This window comes from Penicillium manginii (assembly GCF_028828005.1).
Source record: "Penicillium manginii strain IBT 31320 chromosome Unknown utg000004l:1.0-7231830.0:1.0-7236170.0, whole genome shotgun sequence".
Lineage (NCBI taxonomy): Eukaryota > Fungi > Ascomycota > Eurotiomycetes > Eurotiales > Aspergillaceae > Penicillium > Penicillium manginii.
The window spans coordinates 1,071,283-1,086,947 of record NW_026643105.1 but is presented as its reverse complement, the minus strand read 5'-3'; the positions used below and the strand labels follow the sequence as shown (position 1 = coordinate 1,086,947).

At 48.9% G+C, this 15,665-nt stretch overlaps 6 protein-coding genes across 6 annotated transcripts; 3 read left to right on the top strand and 3 right to left on the bottom strand.

Annotated features, from left to right (window-relative positions):
- Positions 1-18: 18 nt before the first annotated feature.
- Positions 19-1,863, top strand: N7533_004121 (uncharacterized protein; the record flags this gene model as incomplete). The annotated part of the gene is made up of 3 exons (XM_057100771.1): positions 19-43; positions 97-885; positions 962-1,863. 3 exons carry the CDS (start codon positions 19-21, stop codon positions 1,861-1,863), a joined length of 1,716 nt encoding a protein of 571 aa, XP_056960401.1.
- Positions 1,864-3,184: 1,321 nt separating this feature from the next.
- N7533_004120 (MARVEL domain-containing protein) lies at positions 3,185-3,955 on the top strand (the record flags this gene model as incomplete). The annotated part of the gene is made up of 1 exon (XM_057100770.1): positions 3,185-3,955. One exon carries the CDS (start codon positions 3,185-3,187, stop codon positions 3,953-3,955), a length of 771 nt encoding a protein of 256 aa, XP_056960400.1.
- Positions 3,956-4,820: 865 nt separating this feature from the next.
- On the bottom strand, positions 4,821-6,182 carry N7533_004119 (uncharacterized protein; the record flags this gene model as incomplete). The annotated part of the gene is made up of 1 exon (XM_057100769.1): positions 4,821-6,182. One exon carries the CDS (start codon positions 6,180-6,182, stop codon positions 4,821-4,823), a length of 1,362 nt encoding a protein of 453 aa, XP_056960399.1.
- Positions 6,183-10,274: 4,092 nt separating this feature from the next.
- On the bottom strand, positions 10,275-11,078 carry N7533_004118 (class I SAM-dependent methyltransferase; the record flags this gene model as incomplete). The annotated part of the gene is made up of 1 exon (XM_057100768.1): positions 10,275-11,078. One exon carries the CDS (start codon positions 11,076-11,078, stop codon positions 10,275-10,277), a length of 804 nt encoding a protein of 267 aa, XP_056960398.1.
- A 923-nt stretch (positions 11,079-12,001) lies between these two features.
- On the top strand, positions 12,002-13,684 carry N7533_004117 (vanillate O-demethylase oxidoreductase; the record flags this gene model as incomplete). Its single annotated transcript, XM_057100767.1, has 1 exon — positions 12,002-13,684. One exon carries the CDS (start codon positions 12,002-12,004, stop codon positions 13,682-13,684), a length of 1,683 nt encoding a protein of 560 aa, XP_056960397.1.
- A 173-nt stretch (positions 13,685-13,857) lies between these two features.
- Positions 13,858-15,093, bottom strand: N7533_004116 (glycoside hydrolase family 88/105 protein; the record flags this gene model as incomplete). Its single annotated transcript, XM_057100766.1, has 2 exons — positions 13,858-14,555; positions 14,610-15,093. 2 exons carry the CDS (start codon positions 15,091-15,093, stop codon positions 13,858-13,860), a joined length of 1,182 nt encoding a protein of 393 aa, XP_056960396.1.
- Positions 15,094-15,665: the final 572 nt, after the last annotated feature.

Here is a 15,665-nt window from a genome sequence, read left to right as displayed (position 1 = left end):
TCGCCTCCTTGGTTCTACATGGCACTCCAGATCACTTTCTACGGTCTGCATAATATATTGGTTACTCGGTTACTGACGTCGTGTGTGCCTCTGCAGACGGGACGTTCAATTCGGCCCCTGACACACCCTCTGCCGTCTACCCCGATCGTCTGATCCGGCCACTTCCCAGAAAGACCCTTCGCTCTCGTTTGTCCATCGACGCCGCCGACACAATTCTCTACCCACCAACACCTCCGGCCTCCCAGATCTTCTACGGCGTCCCCGGAGACTCGGAAGAAGCGGTCAACGACGCCAAAGTCTACGTGCAGCAGACTATCGAGTCGGACCGGCATGAACTAACTCCCGAGGCCGACACGCATCACGGATTCGAAACGGCTACGGAATTTGAGAGTGGTGACGAGGATGGGCCGGTAGTTGTTCGACGTAGCGCTGGATTTCGAGGTTCAATGTCACCGGGTTCGAGTACGCACCCCCAGGGGTATTCCGGGAAAGACGAAGTGCCCAAACCTTCGACGGGCCCGGATGGTTATGATGCTTTTGAGAACACAAATAATAAGAAGAAACGAAAAATTCCCACACCGGGAAATATGGGTGGCCACCACTCGGCACTGTCCCCGGAGTTTGCGAGTATGGGGTTGGCCAACTCCAGCCCAGCCCCGGCCGCGGCGAGTGATGGCACGGCGACTAGCACATACTATGGGAATGGGAACCCTGCTTCGCCCTTGGCCAGTGGGATCTCAGGCTCTGGTCGAGGCAGGTTAGGACGGAGTTCAACGCGGAGCAACTCCGGTCGAAACCCATTGTCCGCTAATGCTCAAACTGCCTGGATGACCACTCGTACTCCGAGCCGTCGGGATGGGTTGATGTCGTCTCCCGGACCTTCTGGTATGCTTACCTGCTCATGAATGAGCCTTGAGTCTTTGCGACCAAATTGCGGGGTAATGCTGACTTGCTTCACAAGGTGATTCGGATCAAGGAATCATTTCCACTGCCATTGCAAACGCAGCCACCCTTTCCTCTCCGCCCCAGGGTTCAAGTAACGTCAGCCTGTTGGACCAGGAGAATACCACTCCCACCAAGACACAATTCACCTTCACATGCGAATCCAACTCTTCCAAAGGCATGGCCATGCAGCGAAGTCCCTTTCCTTTACCCCACCGTTCGCCCACATCGCCCCTTGCAGCAACCACGCAGAACCCCCGAGGATTCTCTACACAAGGGACGCAGACCAGCCCAAGTATAGCTGCTCAGGCGAATCAACATCTCCCGCCGGGCACGCAGCCGGCGCCAGGCGAACAAGCTCCCGTGGGCCGCAAGAAGAAGCGGTCACCCGGTAGTGTATACTCGCTGGCAGCGCGTCAGCGTAAAATCCAACAACAGTATACTAACATCCACCACCCGCCTCGATTGGAAGATATTTGGATATGCGAATTCTGTGAATATGAAAGCATTTTCGGTCATCCACCCGAGGCGTTGATTCGACAGTATGAGATAAAAGACCGCAAAGAGCGAAAAAGGCTTGCGGAAAAGAAGCGGTTATTGGAAAAGGCCAAGATGAAGGGCCGAAAGACGAAGAAGGCGACGAAGAACTCGAAGCATGCTCCGGGCCACCAGAATTATCAGCAGGGCTATGACCGGGCCTCGGTCGACCACTCCTCTGCTGCTGGATCTGGTCATCCGGATGATGATTATCTTGGACACGAGTATGATGATGACGAACCCAGCCCGATCCCCTCACATGACCCCGTGTCGCCGGCAGATCTGAAACCACCTCTTCCGCCGTCTGGCAATTATCCCAAACTGGCTGTGACGGCGGGGGATGATGGGGGCGCTGCAGACGCCGGGGCGAGTCGGCCAGCCTGACACCGTAATAGGTCAGCCTGGTAGACTCTTTCTTTGGGCGTAGTTTCATGTCGATTTCTTTTCTTTTTGGACTTTGGATTTTGGCGTTTTGGCCGGACGTTACGAGTTTTGCATCACGAAAATCCCCTCTCCAGCATCTTGGGTTGGCGCGATTCATTTCATTTGGTTCATTTGGCGGGTTTCATTTTGAGGATCTGTAATTGTAATGACAGAATGGCCAGTAGGGCAATGTGCATACCATTTGAAGGAGTCGTCAGTTGTTCAGTATAAATATTTTCTTTTCCAAAGGGTTCCACGTAGCTCGATTTCAAGTTCTTTGTTCATTCCTCCCTCATCTCCCCTCATTGATTTCTTTCACCAACCTATTCTTAGGCACCTGGAAATGCCGACTGTAGCTCTCGCCAATCAAAACTTTGGAATCCCGTTCTGTTGATATACTTAGGCACGAACCATTGATTGGTCCTCCGGTGCCTACACTCCTGCGATGAAACGACCCTTCAGCATTGATTTTAGCGCGCGCCCAACAGTCCCGCGCGATGTGCCTCATTTAGCGCCAGCCCTATGCCAACAATAGCGATGTCTGCTTGACCCCTGGCCTGGTCGTTTCAGTTTTCACTCTTGCCTTGCGAATCTATGGAGAAGCAGGCCACCCCACTGACAGGGTGGAGACCTTAATTTGCCAACCGCCGAGCCCATCCATACCCGATCCGTGAAGACAGTTTCATCGTGGACTAGGCGCATTAAAGAAAATAGAAACATGGTCTTTCTATTTCTTTTTTCACTATTTGGCGGCAGTGGCTGTTTGCAGTGTCGCAGCCGTCACCAAGGCAGAGGGGGGGGGTGTCAAAAGGTCCCAGAAGCTCCGACTTGATGCTATAAAGACTTGATCAAACCCACTGGTTGGATGAAACAGCTACCTACGACCACGACTTTCTTTCTGTTTTATTTTTGATTGCAACATCTCCTTGCTGTCTTTCTTTTGATCCGTTCCATCTCGGTCTTTCTTTTGACTCTTTCGGTGAATCATCCTGGTTGATGAGTTCTGCCTAGACTTATTGTTCGTTCTTATTGTATACTTCATCCAGGCTTTCGCTCCTCACTGGACGAACTTGCCCTCACTCGCATATATACTACTACCTGACGACAATACTTTGCGCTGCGCGCATTCTCTTTAGATCTCCTCGATCTCGGTCTTCCTTTCTCTCTCTCTCTCTCTCTCCAAGTTCTTCTCTTTTGCCAAACCAAACCTATCGGTTGACTTCTTCTCTCTCAATCACTCTTTTATCAAATCCAACAAACCACAACCACAACCACAACCAACATGGCATTCCTCCTTGTGAAGGCTCTCGAACTCGGCTACAACCGCCACAAAAAGAACAAGGCCTCAAAAAAGCAAAAAGAAGCCGAACTCTACGGCCAACAACCCCCCTTCTCAAACGCCCAATACCCGCAAGAGCCATACCCAATGTCCTCATATCCCCACGGCGTCGCACCGGGCACCGATATGCGCTACCCACCCCCAAACAGCGCACCGCAAAGCAAACGCGCCAAACTCGCCGAGATGCTCATGTCAGTCCTGCGCTTCTTCCAATTCGTCTTCGGCCTCACTGTCATCGGCCTCTACGGTAAAGACATCCACCACGACCACGAAGACAAGCACGAGTGGAATTCGAAGTGGGTGTATGCCGTCATCACCGCGTTCCTGGCCACCATCACCGCAGTTGTGCACATGGTCATTCCGTTCCTGATGCGGCGCACGGCTCGGGCATATACGCCCATACCCGCGCTACAGTTGCCGCAGTTTGTCTGGGAATTTGTCCTGTGTGTGCTGTGGCTGACGCTTTTCGGAATCTTTGGGAAATTGTATATTGGGGTTCATGCGGTTAGTGGGTCGAAGGCGCAAGAGGCTGCTTTGGGGGATGCTTCGAAGATTAATCGTATGCGGCATGCTTGTTGGATCGATTTGATTAATTTGCTTATGTGGGTTGCTACTTCGTCGTGGGTTCTGCTTAAGTGGTTGAAGGCGAGGCGGGATGGTGCTGCTGCTACTGCTGTTGATACTGAGAAGGCGGAGGAGGGGGTTTCTTTCTAGAGATGTTCTGTTTGATTCGGGCTGGCTTGCGGGTTGATCCTGCTCCCAGGGATATCATTTATGTGCGGTTTCTTTTCTGTTTTTTTTTTCCCTCTTTATCTTCCTCCCAGCTTTCTTTGTGGGGGCTCTACTTCTGTTTCTTTTATCTTCTGTCTCTATTTTCTACCCCCAGAAGACTCGCATGTAAAGAAAAAGGAGGTTGTTCTATCATCGCATTCTTTCATCCATGAGATGGTGTCGAGGTGTTTCTGCTGGTTTATAGAGCAGTTAATCCCGTTCTCACTATTGTTTCTTATCTTTTAAGAGCATCAATATCATGCAAACTATCTTCATTGCATACATATGTCTACTCAATTACAATCTGCAGTACCTAGTAGCGATAATTTCGAAGCCAGCTCTTTAGCTTGGCAAGGGCTTTACCTAAGATTGGTACTTGGATGAGATTTTATTTCTGCTGAAAATGTACTCTACTAGTAACTAATTTACATGACAAGGTTCTGGAGTACCTAATCAAGTTGATAACAGGCTGCCTAACCGCCTAAGCAGCTAGACACACGATAAAACTCTAGCGATATCATTGTCTACTTTCTAACTTTATTGCTAGCCACTTTGCCTAGAGTATCGCCGCTCACACGTTGAACGAAAGTTACTTCATAGTTCTCCGTTTGATTTATTGCTATCCATGTCTGCTCGTAATTGGTAGCATCCGGGAAACGATTAATTAAAGGTAAAGATTCGCGCATGTCAGGACACAGCCCCAGTGACAAAGTTGATGCGATGAATAGAAGATGAACGGAAAATCCACAGACCCGAATATTCTCTCCGCAGATAATATTGATAAATTTCTTTCTACCAGGAAGGCGGATCAAGGGTATGAGCCGATTGCTCCAGAGCGATGGCAAGGGGGGGATTTCTCGAAGATGCAGTCGCTTCCGGTTTCATGCCAGACAACCCGTTGTTTCTCCTGGTGATCAGGCTGTTCCTCCTTGCGCTCCCATTCCAGATCCTCCACTCGCGCCGAACGGCTTTTTTGAGACTCATTTCCCACCATATGAGAAATACCAGAGAAATATCCGGTGGAAGGCTCGCTATCATTATCAGTTCGGCTGGCCGGGCCCTTGGGAGTACACACCCGGACCTCATTCAAGAAAGCAATTGCCGCCTCTTCTTCGGCTCTGGCTGCGGCAACGGCTTCAACAAACCTGGTTCGAAATCCGGCCTGGGTGAGGGGCGTACTGGATGGTTGTTTGTCCCATTCTTCGCTTACCAACATCCATTCTTTTAGAAACTCTTTGCGAGGGACTGGGCTCCATGAATTCTCGCACATCCACCATGGTCGGGTTGGGAGGGGGATCGGGTCAGTGAGGGGGCTTTTATCGTTGAGAATGCCGAGTAATATGCTTTCCATCTTCTCAGGCATTGGGACTCGTAGAAGGCCCGGGAATCCGGGCACCGGGTAGGAGTCGAATAGTTGGGCGATTCCATTAGAGGATAGGCTAGGGTCCTGGGTTTCAGCGTACTGCTTTTCATGGTCTCCTGTCTGGGGATGGGGATCCTGGGGGTCATGACTAACTGTCTCTAGTCCTTGGGAGAGAAGGGTGTCAGCGTCGGATACGTTCGGGGTTGTTGCTGCGGTTGTCGCGGCCGTTGCCGTCTTGCTCGAGGAGAGTCGAGGGATCTCGATGCTGCCGATATCGGCGAGAGCTTCTTTGATCTTGACGAGTTCAATGTCTTCTTGAGTATGAGTTGGGGTCGTCGCTGGAGGTGAGTCTTCGATGGGTGGGACGTAATCGGGGTCGAATACCAGCTCAAAGGAGCTCATGGATTCTAGAGGGTCGAGTTGCTGGTGTCGATGAGACTGGGCTTTTTGCGGCTGCGGCTGCGGCTGCGGCTGTGGCTGTGGCTGCTGCTCACTGGATGAACTGGCTGTTGCTTTCGTCACAGAAATTTGCGATGATTTGCGACGGCTAAAGAGAGGGCGACGGCGCCCCGTTCGGATCCCCGACGTGAACTGAGGTTTTTTCGGAGCTTGTCGACCTGACGTATTCTCCTTTGGCTCTGAATCATCCTCATTCAAGCTGGAGTGGGATGGATTGCGAGTGATGCTACCACCGTCGGGCTGTTCGAGAAGCAGCCGCGTGGTCTTGTTCGATTCGCCTTGAGAGGCACTTGACTTCTTCAATATGGGCTGAGGCATGGCCTTGGCTTGAATTGGCTGCGGTTTCATCTTTGGCTTGGATACTGATTTGGATACCGGTTGGGATGCTGCGTAAGATGGCGAGCCAGTAATTGGGTGATATTCTGGATGCGCTCGGAGCTGTGTAGGGCAGATCTGATTAGCACCTTGAGAAGTATGTGAGTTGAAGCTGTGATAAGGCTGAGAGGCTAGTAGGCTGGGAAGCCAGGTCGGGTGGGGACCAGTGAATGTGACAAATTAGACATATTAGTGAATGCCTACCTGTTGGCCTTGTTTGTCTAGGGGTTGCCCGGTCTGACCGGGAAGGATAATGCGAGAGACAAGATCATTCAACTTCCCAACCTTCATCTCGGTGAGCAGGCTTTCACTACTCCAGATCCGCCAAAAGAGATACTCTAATCTGCAATCTGCCTGGGATTCGCTGGCACGCCGTGATACGAGGAAGGCTAACGGTCCCGACTACGTTAGATACGTCTGTCTAAAATTGATGTCGCAAGCTCAGGCACATACCTTGCCAGAGTCCTTTGACCATTATTAGATCCACATTCTGAGTTCTGCGCAACTCCTTCGGCGTCACCTGAGAAATCATCAACAAACTTGGGGAAATCTTTTGTTCCATGATGAGTCGTGAATAGTGGTGAGCTGCCGAGAGCGCTGAGCTGTCAGATCACACGGGATTGCACTTGTAAGGATGATGCAAGTGAGTGAAGATGGTGACCATCGGGGACGGCGAGGTGTGACAACCCCCAAGATTTCGGCTATAATGACGAAATAGGGAACGAGAAATGGTCACTCTGGAGGATAGTACAAGAATCCTTCGATATAGTCAGGCTTTAGGATGAGTAGGAAAGCCCAAGCCACCGAAAGTTGGTAATGGCGATATTGTCGGTACACGCTGCGGTGAAGATGCTGACAGTGAGGCGACCAGTCAAAAGGAAACGCGGGGGGCCAACAACGGGTCAAAGAAGCAATATAGGTGGACGTATGAGTGGTTGATTGGATGGCGTTGATTTGATGGGGGTAAAATGAGATGGAAGGGAATACGAAACGGGGACTCTGCGTTGTCCCTCAGAAGTCACGAGGCTTCTTGTCCAGTGACTTGATCGCAATGCAGTCAACGACAATGATCCCTGATCACCGATCTCCTTGAACTCAACATACAGCCCCAAGAAACCCGGCGGTAAGAAAACAAAATCCTTGAAGGTCCGAGTCTGAACTGTACTGTATACCCAACTGCTACCTGACTGGACCACGATTCTACGTCCAACTATGACATCGAACCAGCGGTGAGCAGAGGCACAGTGAAAAGCAGACCCAGTAGTACAACGGGGGTCAAGAAGTGACGAAATCACAAAGAAGTGGATATGGATGATTGCTTTGCGAATAAATACTAAGTGGCGTTAGAACATTCGGATGCTTCCTGTCATCGAATCGGACAGTCGGGACGGGCCGGGATTGGGGGCTGGCTCGACCGGATTATAAGGGCTAGCGGTCTCGGTCTCCATACGAAGTAGCCAGATCGAGTTACCACTTGGAGCAGTCGGCCTTCTCAAATGACAAATTTGAATCCAACCACGCCCCCTCATCATTACATTCCGATTTGCCCCTTGCGAACAGCGCCCCATCGCCCTACCTTCCTATGCAATTGAACTTGGGCTAGCTAGCCATGGCTGAATGCTCCGCATTTTAGCTACATTTAATTGGCTGCTTGTGATTGAGGGCGAATGGAACAAGACCTACCTTGGGGATCTGATGATCAGCAAACGCGCACTCCTTGAAGATGTCCAGGGATACTCGGATATGAGAACCTTCCCGGCGGATTGTTGCCCAACCTGCGGCCGAACTTCCATCTCGATCGATGCATGGAATTTCTCCCTACTGCACCTTCCCGCGGGGGTGGAGAAGTTTGATCAAATCAATTCGACGTGACTGCACGCTGGAGGAATGTGAGAGCAAGCTGCAGACGCAAGCTTGTCTCATCTGGACTGCACTCGTCAGGCCTTCGGGAAATCCCCCTTGATATCCCCGCATTGGCCTCCGCCATGAGACCCACCGATCGGTATTCGAAAGGCGCAGGGAAAATGGGGGGAAGCAGGTTTGATCTAAATGGACACCCCTTGCCAGCTAGTTATACATTTGACTCTATGGGAATTTGATTGGAGAAAAGAAATTGATAGTATCCAACTATTCAATCATGAGGATTAATGCTCTCATGGCACTAGTATGCGGAAGATAGCGTCCAGCAGGCCACATCGGTTTTTTACTTGCCACAACCGAGCCGGTGTTTGTAATTAAGGCAATTTGAATCTAACGTTTAGTTTACTGAGTCTATAACTTGAAATGGATAATAGGACCTTTGAGGATGCTGGGCAGTTTACCAGTGGTAAGTATCATGTTTACATCTCTAGCACTGGCTAGAAGCACCACTAGTTATTAACACTATTAATTAATTACTACTTTCTGGCGTTGACTTTACTACTAGTATTACTAGTAGGTACCTAGGTATTACCTGGGTATCAGGCCGGATGTTAAAGCATTGTTTCTATCGCGGGCTATAGAGCGTCATAGAATTAAAAGGTACAAGCAAAACGTTGATGTGGCCGGTTGGACACTATCGTCCGCCTCATGCATAATATCATTGGATCTCTGGGCTACGCGGCTAAGTTGCTTTCAAGTTGAGCTCATGATTCCAACTCAAAGGTTATGTCCTGGGCGCACAAAAGTTCAATTGCTTCTAAGACCGCGACTTGATATGGATCACTTATTTACAGATTACCACCGGTCCTAATGGTCGCCGATGCGCCTCGGTACCAGTATCAACCAGTGCCAGTTTCTCCTTTACCTGTCCACAATCTATTCTATAGAGCAACCGGTGATTTCTAGTCCACATAGAACTACATCAATGTTCTTGCTTATGATGCTCGATCCACCACCACCACCGCCGTCTCGTGGTCCGCGAACAGCTCCATAGTATCGAGGAAATATGACCTGCTTTACCTCATCTACACAATACTCGATGGGCGTATAACTCAGTTGGTAGAGTGTTCGCTTTGCATGCGAAAAGTCTGGCGTTCGAATCGCCATTCGTCCACTTTTTTGGCCAAGCGCCAAAGTTTTTGCTCAGCGAGAGTCGACCAACCAACCAACCCACCCAGAACAATACTAATAATACCAGATCATATCACAAGCCTTCCAAGTCCAAACAAATAGTGAGTGATACCGGGCTGGATAGTGGATCAAGAAATAATTTGTTTATCATTTATGTATGGAAGTTCTTTTGTTGATTATTGCACAGCTTCTAAGATGGTGTGTCAAACAAAAGTTAAATGTGTCATTTCTTGCTAGGAACCACAAGCTTTTTGAAACTCTAAGGAGGGCCTAGACTCTAGAGAACAGAGATAGCATGTATGGTTGCAGTAGTCATATGTTACTTATCTCTCCTCTCCGAACGGAGAGCAAAAAATGGACGAATGGCGATTCGAACGCCAGACTTCTCGCATGCGAAGCGAGCACTCTACCAACTGAGTTATACGCCCGATAATGACGTAATTTCGGGCTCCACGCAATATCCCGCTTCACTATACTATTGCTTGGGGAAAGAATTGCGATCTAAGCGTGAAACCATTGCGGTACTCCATCGCGGCAACCAACTCAGCAGGCCAGCCAGGGTAATTGGCAATTTAGGCCACATGGACCTGTAATAGCAGACTAACGCCTCAAATAAATTGAAGATGGGGCCCAATAATGCCCAAGGTAGCACTGTAAAGCGAATCTGACAACAGCTGCTACACTACATTCCGCACAGAGATAGTATTACCCTAGGCCAAAAAAAATATATGCTTGGGACTAGTAAATATTACTGAGCCACTGGCAGTTGCTGCTATGGAGCGCCGAAGTCTACCCATCTATTATTAGATGGCCTTTTCAAGTCCAAGCAAAATAGACGACCGTAATCAGCAAGCATTTAGATCTTGCTAAAATCATGTAAAAAACCTCTCAAAGCGACCGTATTATAACGGCCACTAACATGGCTTGGTGAAAAATGAAACGTAGAGCATTTTAGTAGACCTAGACTATTCCATGACAATCGGGAGAGATGGAAGACTAGCCAACAAGTAGCCATTATTGTTTGCGACAGACGATTTCCCCATGCAATAATCCGAACCATGCATCCTCATCTTCTACAAATGCTTTCCACCCCATAGCGATCTTATCGAAATCTTCCTGGCTTGCGTATCCTTCGTTTAAAGCTGTCGTCGTAAATCCAGATGATCTCGCCCGTTCTCCCATGGAACCACCCCAATATTCACGTTCTCCCTGACTGCTAAAGCACCAAGAGCCGGCGGTTTTTTTGATACTTTCTCGTGGGAATCCCGCTTCATGCGCCCAAACATGTATATACCTTCCTGGATAAGGGTTTCCTCCTTTCGCGCGCCCCATTCTCTCCCCGATTTCTTGCCATGCAGCAATACCCTCAGATTCCGGATACCAGGTTTGCGACGCAGACTCGCGCACCGCTACGATTCCACCTTTCTTGACCACGCGACGCATCTCCCGGAGAGCAAGGACAGGGTGGGCTATGTGTTGTAGCACTTGATGTGCGTGGACAATATCGAAGGTGTCATCCGGGAATGGGATAGCATGGATATCGCCAACCTGGAAGCTGACATTGGTGATGTTTTCCGAAGCAGCGAGTTTTCGAGCTCCCTCAAGTGGTTCAGGGACATATTCAATACCGGTTACGTGCCCGCGGGGTACGTGTTTGGCGAAATCAATTGTTATGCTTCCTGGGCCACAGCCGACGTCGAGGATTTGCAAGTCTGGCTGGATGTAGGGAAGCACGTAGGCTGCGGAGTTGGAAAGCGTGCGCCATCCGTGCGTTTGAATGACCGAGGCGGAATGATCTGTGGTGTATACTTTCGACATTTTGGATGTTCGTAGAGAGTCTCTCGAGTTGAAATTGCCCGGGTGCATTCCAACTTAAAGGTTCAAATCAATTGCGGGGTAGTTGTGGCATGATGTCAGTGGCGGAGTTCCGAGATGAGACCCCGGAGTTGACGAAGTCACCGGAGTTGAGCGGTGGCTCAATTGGGCTGTAGCAGTACCTACCTAGGTAAGTTCCAAACTTCCCAGGTCCCTCGGGTATTTCAAAAACTTCAATTTCAAGTTGAACTCCAGGGCTTGAACCTTCAACCTTGGAAGTTGCTTGAAGTTGGAAGTCTGTGATATATAGTACCTACCTAATAGATACTAGTACTATTGCTAAAGGCCCGGGGGTTTGACTGGAACTTGAACTTCACCTGGGCAAGGATTCCAGGTGTTTGAGCCTTCAAGTTGAAACATCCCTACTAGTAAGTAAGTATTGGAGGCCAATCCCAGAAATTCAGACACTACATCAGGTGCAATATGCCCGTAGATATTATTCACGAATCTTTTATACCGAGTCATTATGAAACTGTGGGACCTGCGCTATCCCTAATACGGTGTACGAGAGCGATGGCGCTAGTGCCCAATTTAGTTAGCGTTGAGGTTCAGAAGTTGTGTGACCCATGAGCACCCAATGAATTACCGTCAAGCCTTCCGATATTCTTTAGTACCTACTAGGAAGTATGGATTCTGATTAGCGACTTAGGATATATTACCTCGGTATTCACTATTGGCTGCGCAAGCGATATATTTCCCTCGAGTTCCGAAAATATAGACTCAGAGGTTTGCTTCCCATCCCCGCCATCGCAACCTCGGAATGAACGAAAACTGAGAAGCCCCAGCATTGAACGTCTGGAAGAAAATATATCTCCAACACTCGAGGGGTCGCTCGAGTCTAATTGACCGGCATCATGATATCAAAGATGATCCCCAATACCAGTATTGACCTATCCCCAATTGAAGTTCCGCCACCCACAACTCTCGAGCAAATCCGGACCTCAAAACTCCGCCCTTTTGGCTCTGTTCTCTCCGGCATCGACAAGCAGTCTCGCACTGGAAAATTATATGTCTCATCCGTCGGCTTGTCAGAAGACGAGCACGATCTTACGTTTCATGGTGGAATCGACAAAGCCATCCATCAATATTGCGTCAGTCACTACGCCTTCTGGGGCGAATTGTTCTCATCGCCCGAAATTTGCGCGAAGTTTGTGCCTGGAGGCTTTGGCGAGAATCTTGTTGCTAATGGTTTTGACGAGAGCAACATCTGCATCGGCGATCTAGTGAGAATTGGTCCCTCGGGCTCTCTTCTTACCGGTGGTAGCAATGGTTGCCTTTTGGAGGTCAGTTTGCCGAGGCAACCTTGCTTCAAGCTGAACCAGCGGTTTGGAATTAAGAACTTTGCACCTCGAACTCACCAAGAGGCTAAGACGGGATGGTATTATCGTGTGAAAGAAGAAGGCTGGATTGAAGAAGAGATGGAAATTCGAGTCATTCAAAGGAGTCATCCTAGATGGTCAATTGCTCGGCTGCATCATTATGTCCACCGTGACAAGACGGATATCTCAGTGACACAAGAGCTCATGGAAATCGAGGCGATGGGCGCCGAGTGCAAAGATGTTTTCGAAGGGAGATGGCAAAAAATTCAGGAAAAAGAAAATGCCACCACGCAAACATGGAGGGACTTCAAGATCAAGTTAAAATCCCCAGAGACTCCGCGGATAGTTCGGCTTGATCTTGAAGCTATTCTGAAAACTAAACAGCCTACCGATATTGCGGCTGGAAGCCATGCCGTGATAAAACTACCCAACGGATTAAAGCGGGCATACTCCATTGTCAGCGGCAACACGAATTCCTTTGTGCTTGGAGTCGCCCTGGACGATACTAGCCGTGGCGGCTCAAGTTATATCCACGAAAGTCTCAATTCTGGAGATATTGTGTCATTGGGTGCGGTATCACAGAGCATGTCTCTAGACAATATGGCTTCACACCACATCTTTATCGTTGGAGGCATTGGCATTACCGCATTTCTGGCCATGATGAAGCGCCTTATTGATACAAACCAAACATTTCACCTCCACTATGCGGTCCGGAAATCCGATGAAGTCGCATTTAGGTCCTTGCTATCGGAGCTCGGCCCAAATATTACCATCTATGACAAGTCTCAGTGGCAGCGCTTGGACATGTTCGATATATTCATGAATCGGATTTGGAACAGCCACATCTATATATGCGGGCCACAGAGGATGATAGATGCGGGAATAGAAACTGCCTCTGCTATTAAAATGCCTTCCGACGAGTTGCACTATGAAGTCTTCCAAGCTGATACATCAGGAGATCCATTCACTGTGGAGGTTGTCTCCGACGAAAGAAAAGTTGACCTGCAAGTTGAATCCGAACAAACGCTCTTGGAAGTCGTGAGAGATGCTGGTTTCGAAATAGGCAGCTCTTGCGAAACAGGAAACTGTGGAACTTGTCGAATCAAGATCAGATGCGGAGAGGTACAGCATCGAGGATCGGCTCTCACTAAAACAGAGCAGAGATCCGAAATGCTTTCATGCGTTTCCCGGGGCATTGGTCACATTGTTGTCGAACTGCCCGAATGTTGAAACAGTTGACACCAGCCGGCACTGGGATGATTTCCTAGGTCTTAGCTTTGGAAGTCCTGCTCTCAGTTTTGGACGCAACCGCACTGTAATCCATGAAGATCTTGAGAAATTTCTGATAGAACTGCCTTTTTGGATAATATTTCTAAAACACTATAACTTGAACTTGAAGCTGTTTATAAAAATGCCCTCATTCTCTCCACAATACACAAAAGTGTCATGGCTTGGCCATAGGGCATGGCCGTGAGCTTGATTGCCTTGTAGAATTCCTTGCTTGGCCCCATTGGTGTTCCGAAACTTACATTTTGGACTATACCCTTCTCATTGACATTATTAATGACTGCCTCAAGAGCCTTCAGTCCAATAATTTGGTAATCTTTCGAAATGTATCTCATCCGAACTGCCTTCAGAATGCCGAAAGCAAATCCTGCCGAAGCGGATACTTCCAGGTAGGAGGTCGAATCATCAATGAGTGTATGCCAGAGCCCATTAGGATTTTGGAACCTTTTCAAAGCAAGCACTTGTTGATCAAGGGCAGAGACCAGAAACTCTCGGATATGGTCACCGGGAGATAGCTGAAGAAGAGAAATAAATTCGGGGATCGCGATTGTAACCCATGAATTGCCTCTTCCCCATAGAGCCTCGGCGAAGTTGTGTCTTTCCAGGAATGTCCAGCCGTGATACCATAGGCCGGTTTTTGTATCTGTCAGATACTTGATATGTAGCAAGAACTGTCGCTTGGCTTCCTCGATATAGGCTGGGCGGTTGAGCAATACGCCAATTTTGGCAAGTGGCAGAACACTCATCATGAGAGTGTCGTCCCAAAGTTGGCCTTCATTGACTTGACGGAACGTTATGTGTTGAATGCCGCCCTCTGCACCGAGTTTTAGAAGATGAATAATTATTTGATCGTTTGATTTTCACTTACCCTCTGTTCGAGGAATCCCATCCATGATGAATTCAGCCCAAGATTCAAGATATGCTCGGTACTCGATTCTTCCAGTTCGCTCATAAAGATAGGCTAGTGTGAGCATAGGCGCCATGCTGTTCACATTTTTAGTTGGCGTGCCCTTTGCGAATTGCTTGTCGAACCATTCTTGAATATGGGCAAGGACTGTCTCATCTCCGGTAGTCTCGAAGAGCATCCACATTCCGTACAGTCCAACCCCCTGGGTCCACTCCCAATTGTTCCATGACTTGGAATCAACCTTGAAGCCTCCAGTTGGTATTGGCACACGAAATTCCCCCGACTCGTCCTTCAAGTGAACCAAACTGTCGACAAGCTTGAGTGCCAAGGACTTGGTGTCGGATAAGCTCATCTCGGCAAGTGGCGTTTTCACTTCGAAAGGGGTATTCACCACGCCATCCTTGGCGAGGAACACGGACAAGACATCTTCGACAGGTGCTGACATATTTGCACCAATTCAATTGTATTTTAGTAGTGGTAGGTAGATTCTGTACAGCTTTAAACTATACTTTGTGGTCGCCATATTGTTGTATTTTAAGAGCGTGCTCGGAAAAGGGATCGGTCAAAGTGCCGAGTGACACGATTGTTTCCATCAATCAAAACCTACGCAATGAGAGAGTTTCCGATGATCCTCGTCCTCCGCAGAACCCCTCACCTAGCTACCCCGGTTTCCGATTTCGATCGACATCTGTGGCGCGCAGGATGCCAGCCACAATGATTTTCCACCAGTCACTTCACGAACAACACGATCGTCCGAGCAATCATTAATCAGATTGTGCTTATCCGAAGCTTGGCCTAGCGACACCAGATCCCAATCGAGTAGAAGTCGGAGACACCCGAAAGGGTCGTCTAGCGAAGCATGTCTTCGGATAACTTCAACATAGAAAGAATCTTTCGCAATGCTGCCGGAAATTACACGTCTGGCTCACAAGACTGGAAATTCTTCGTGATAGGTTTCGGCGATCCGTGTCTTATCTCCACCCCGCAAAGCTATCAATGCTGATAGTATGGGGAAGA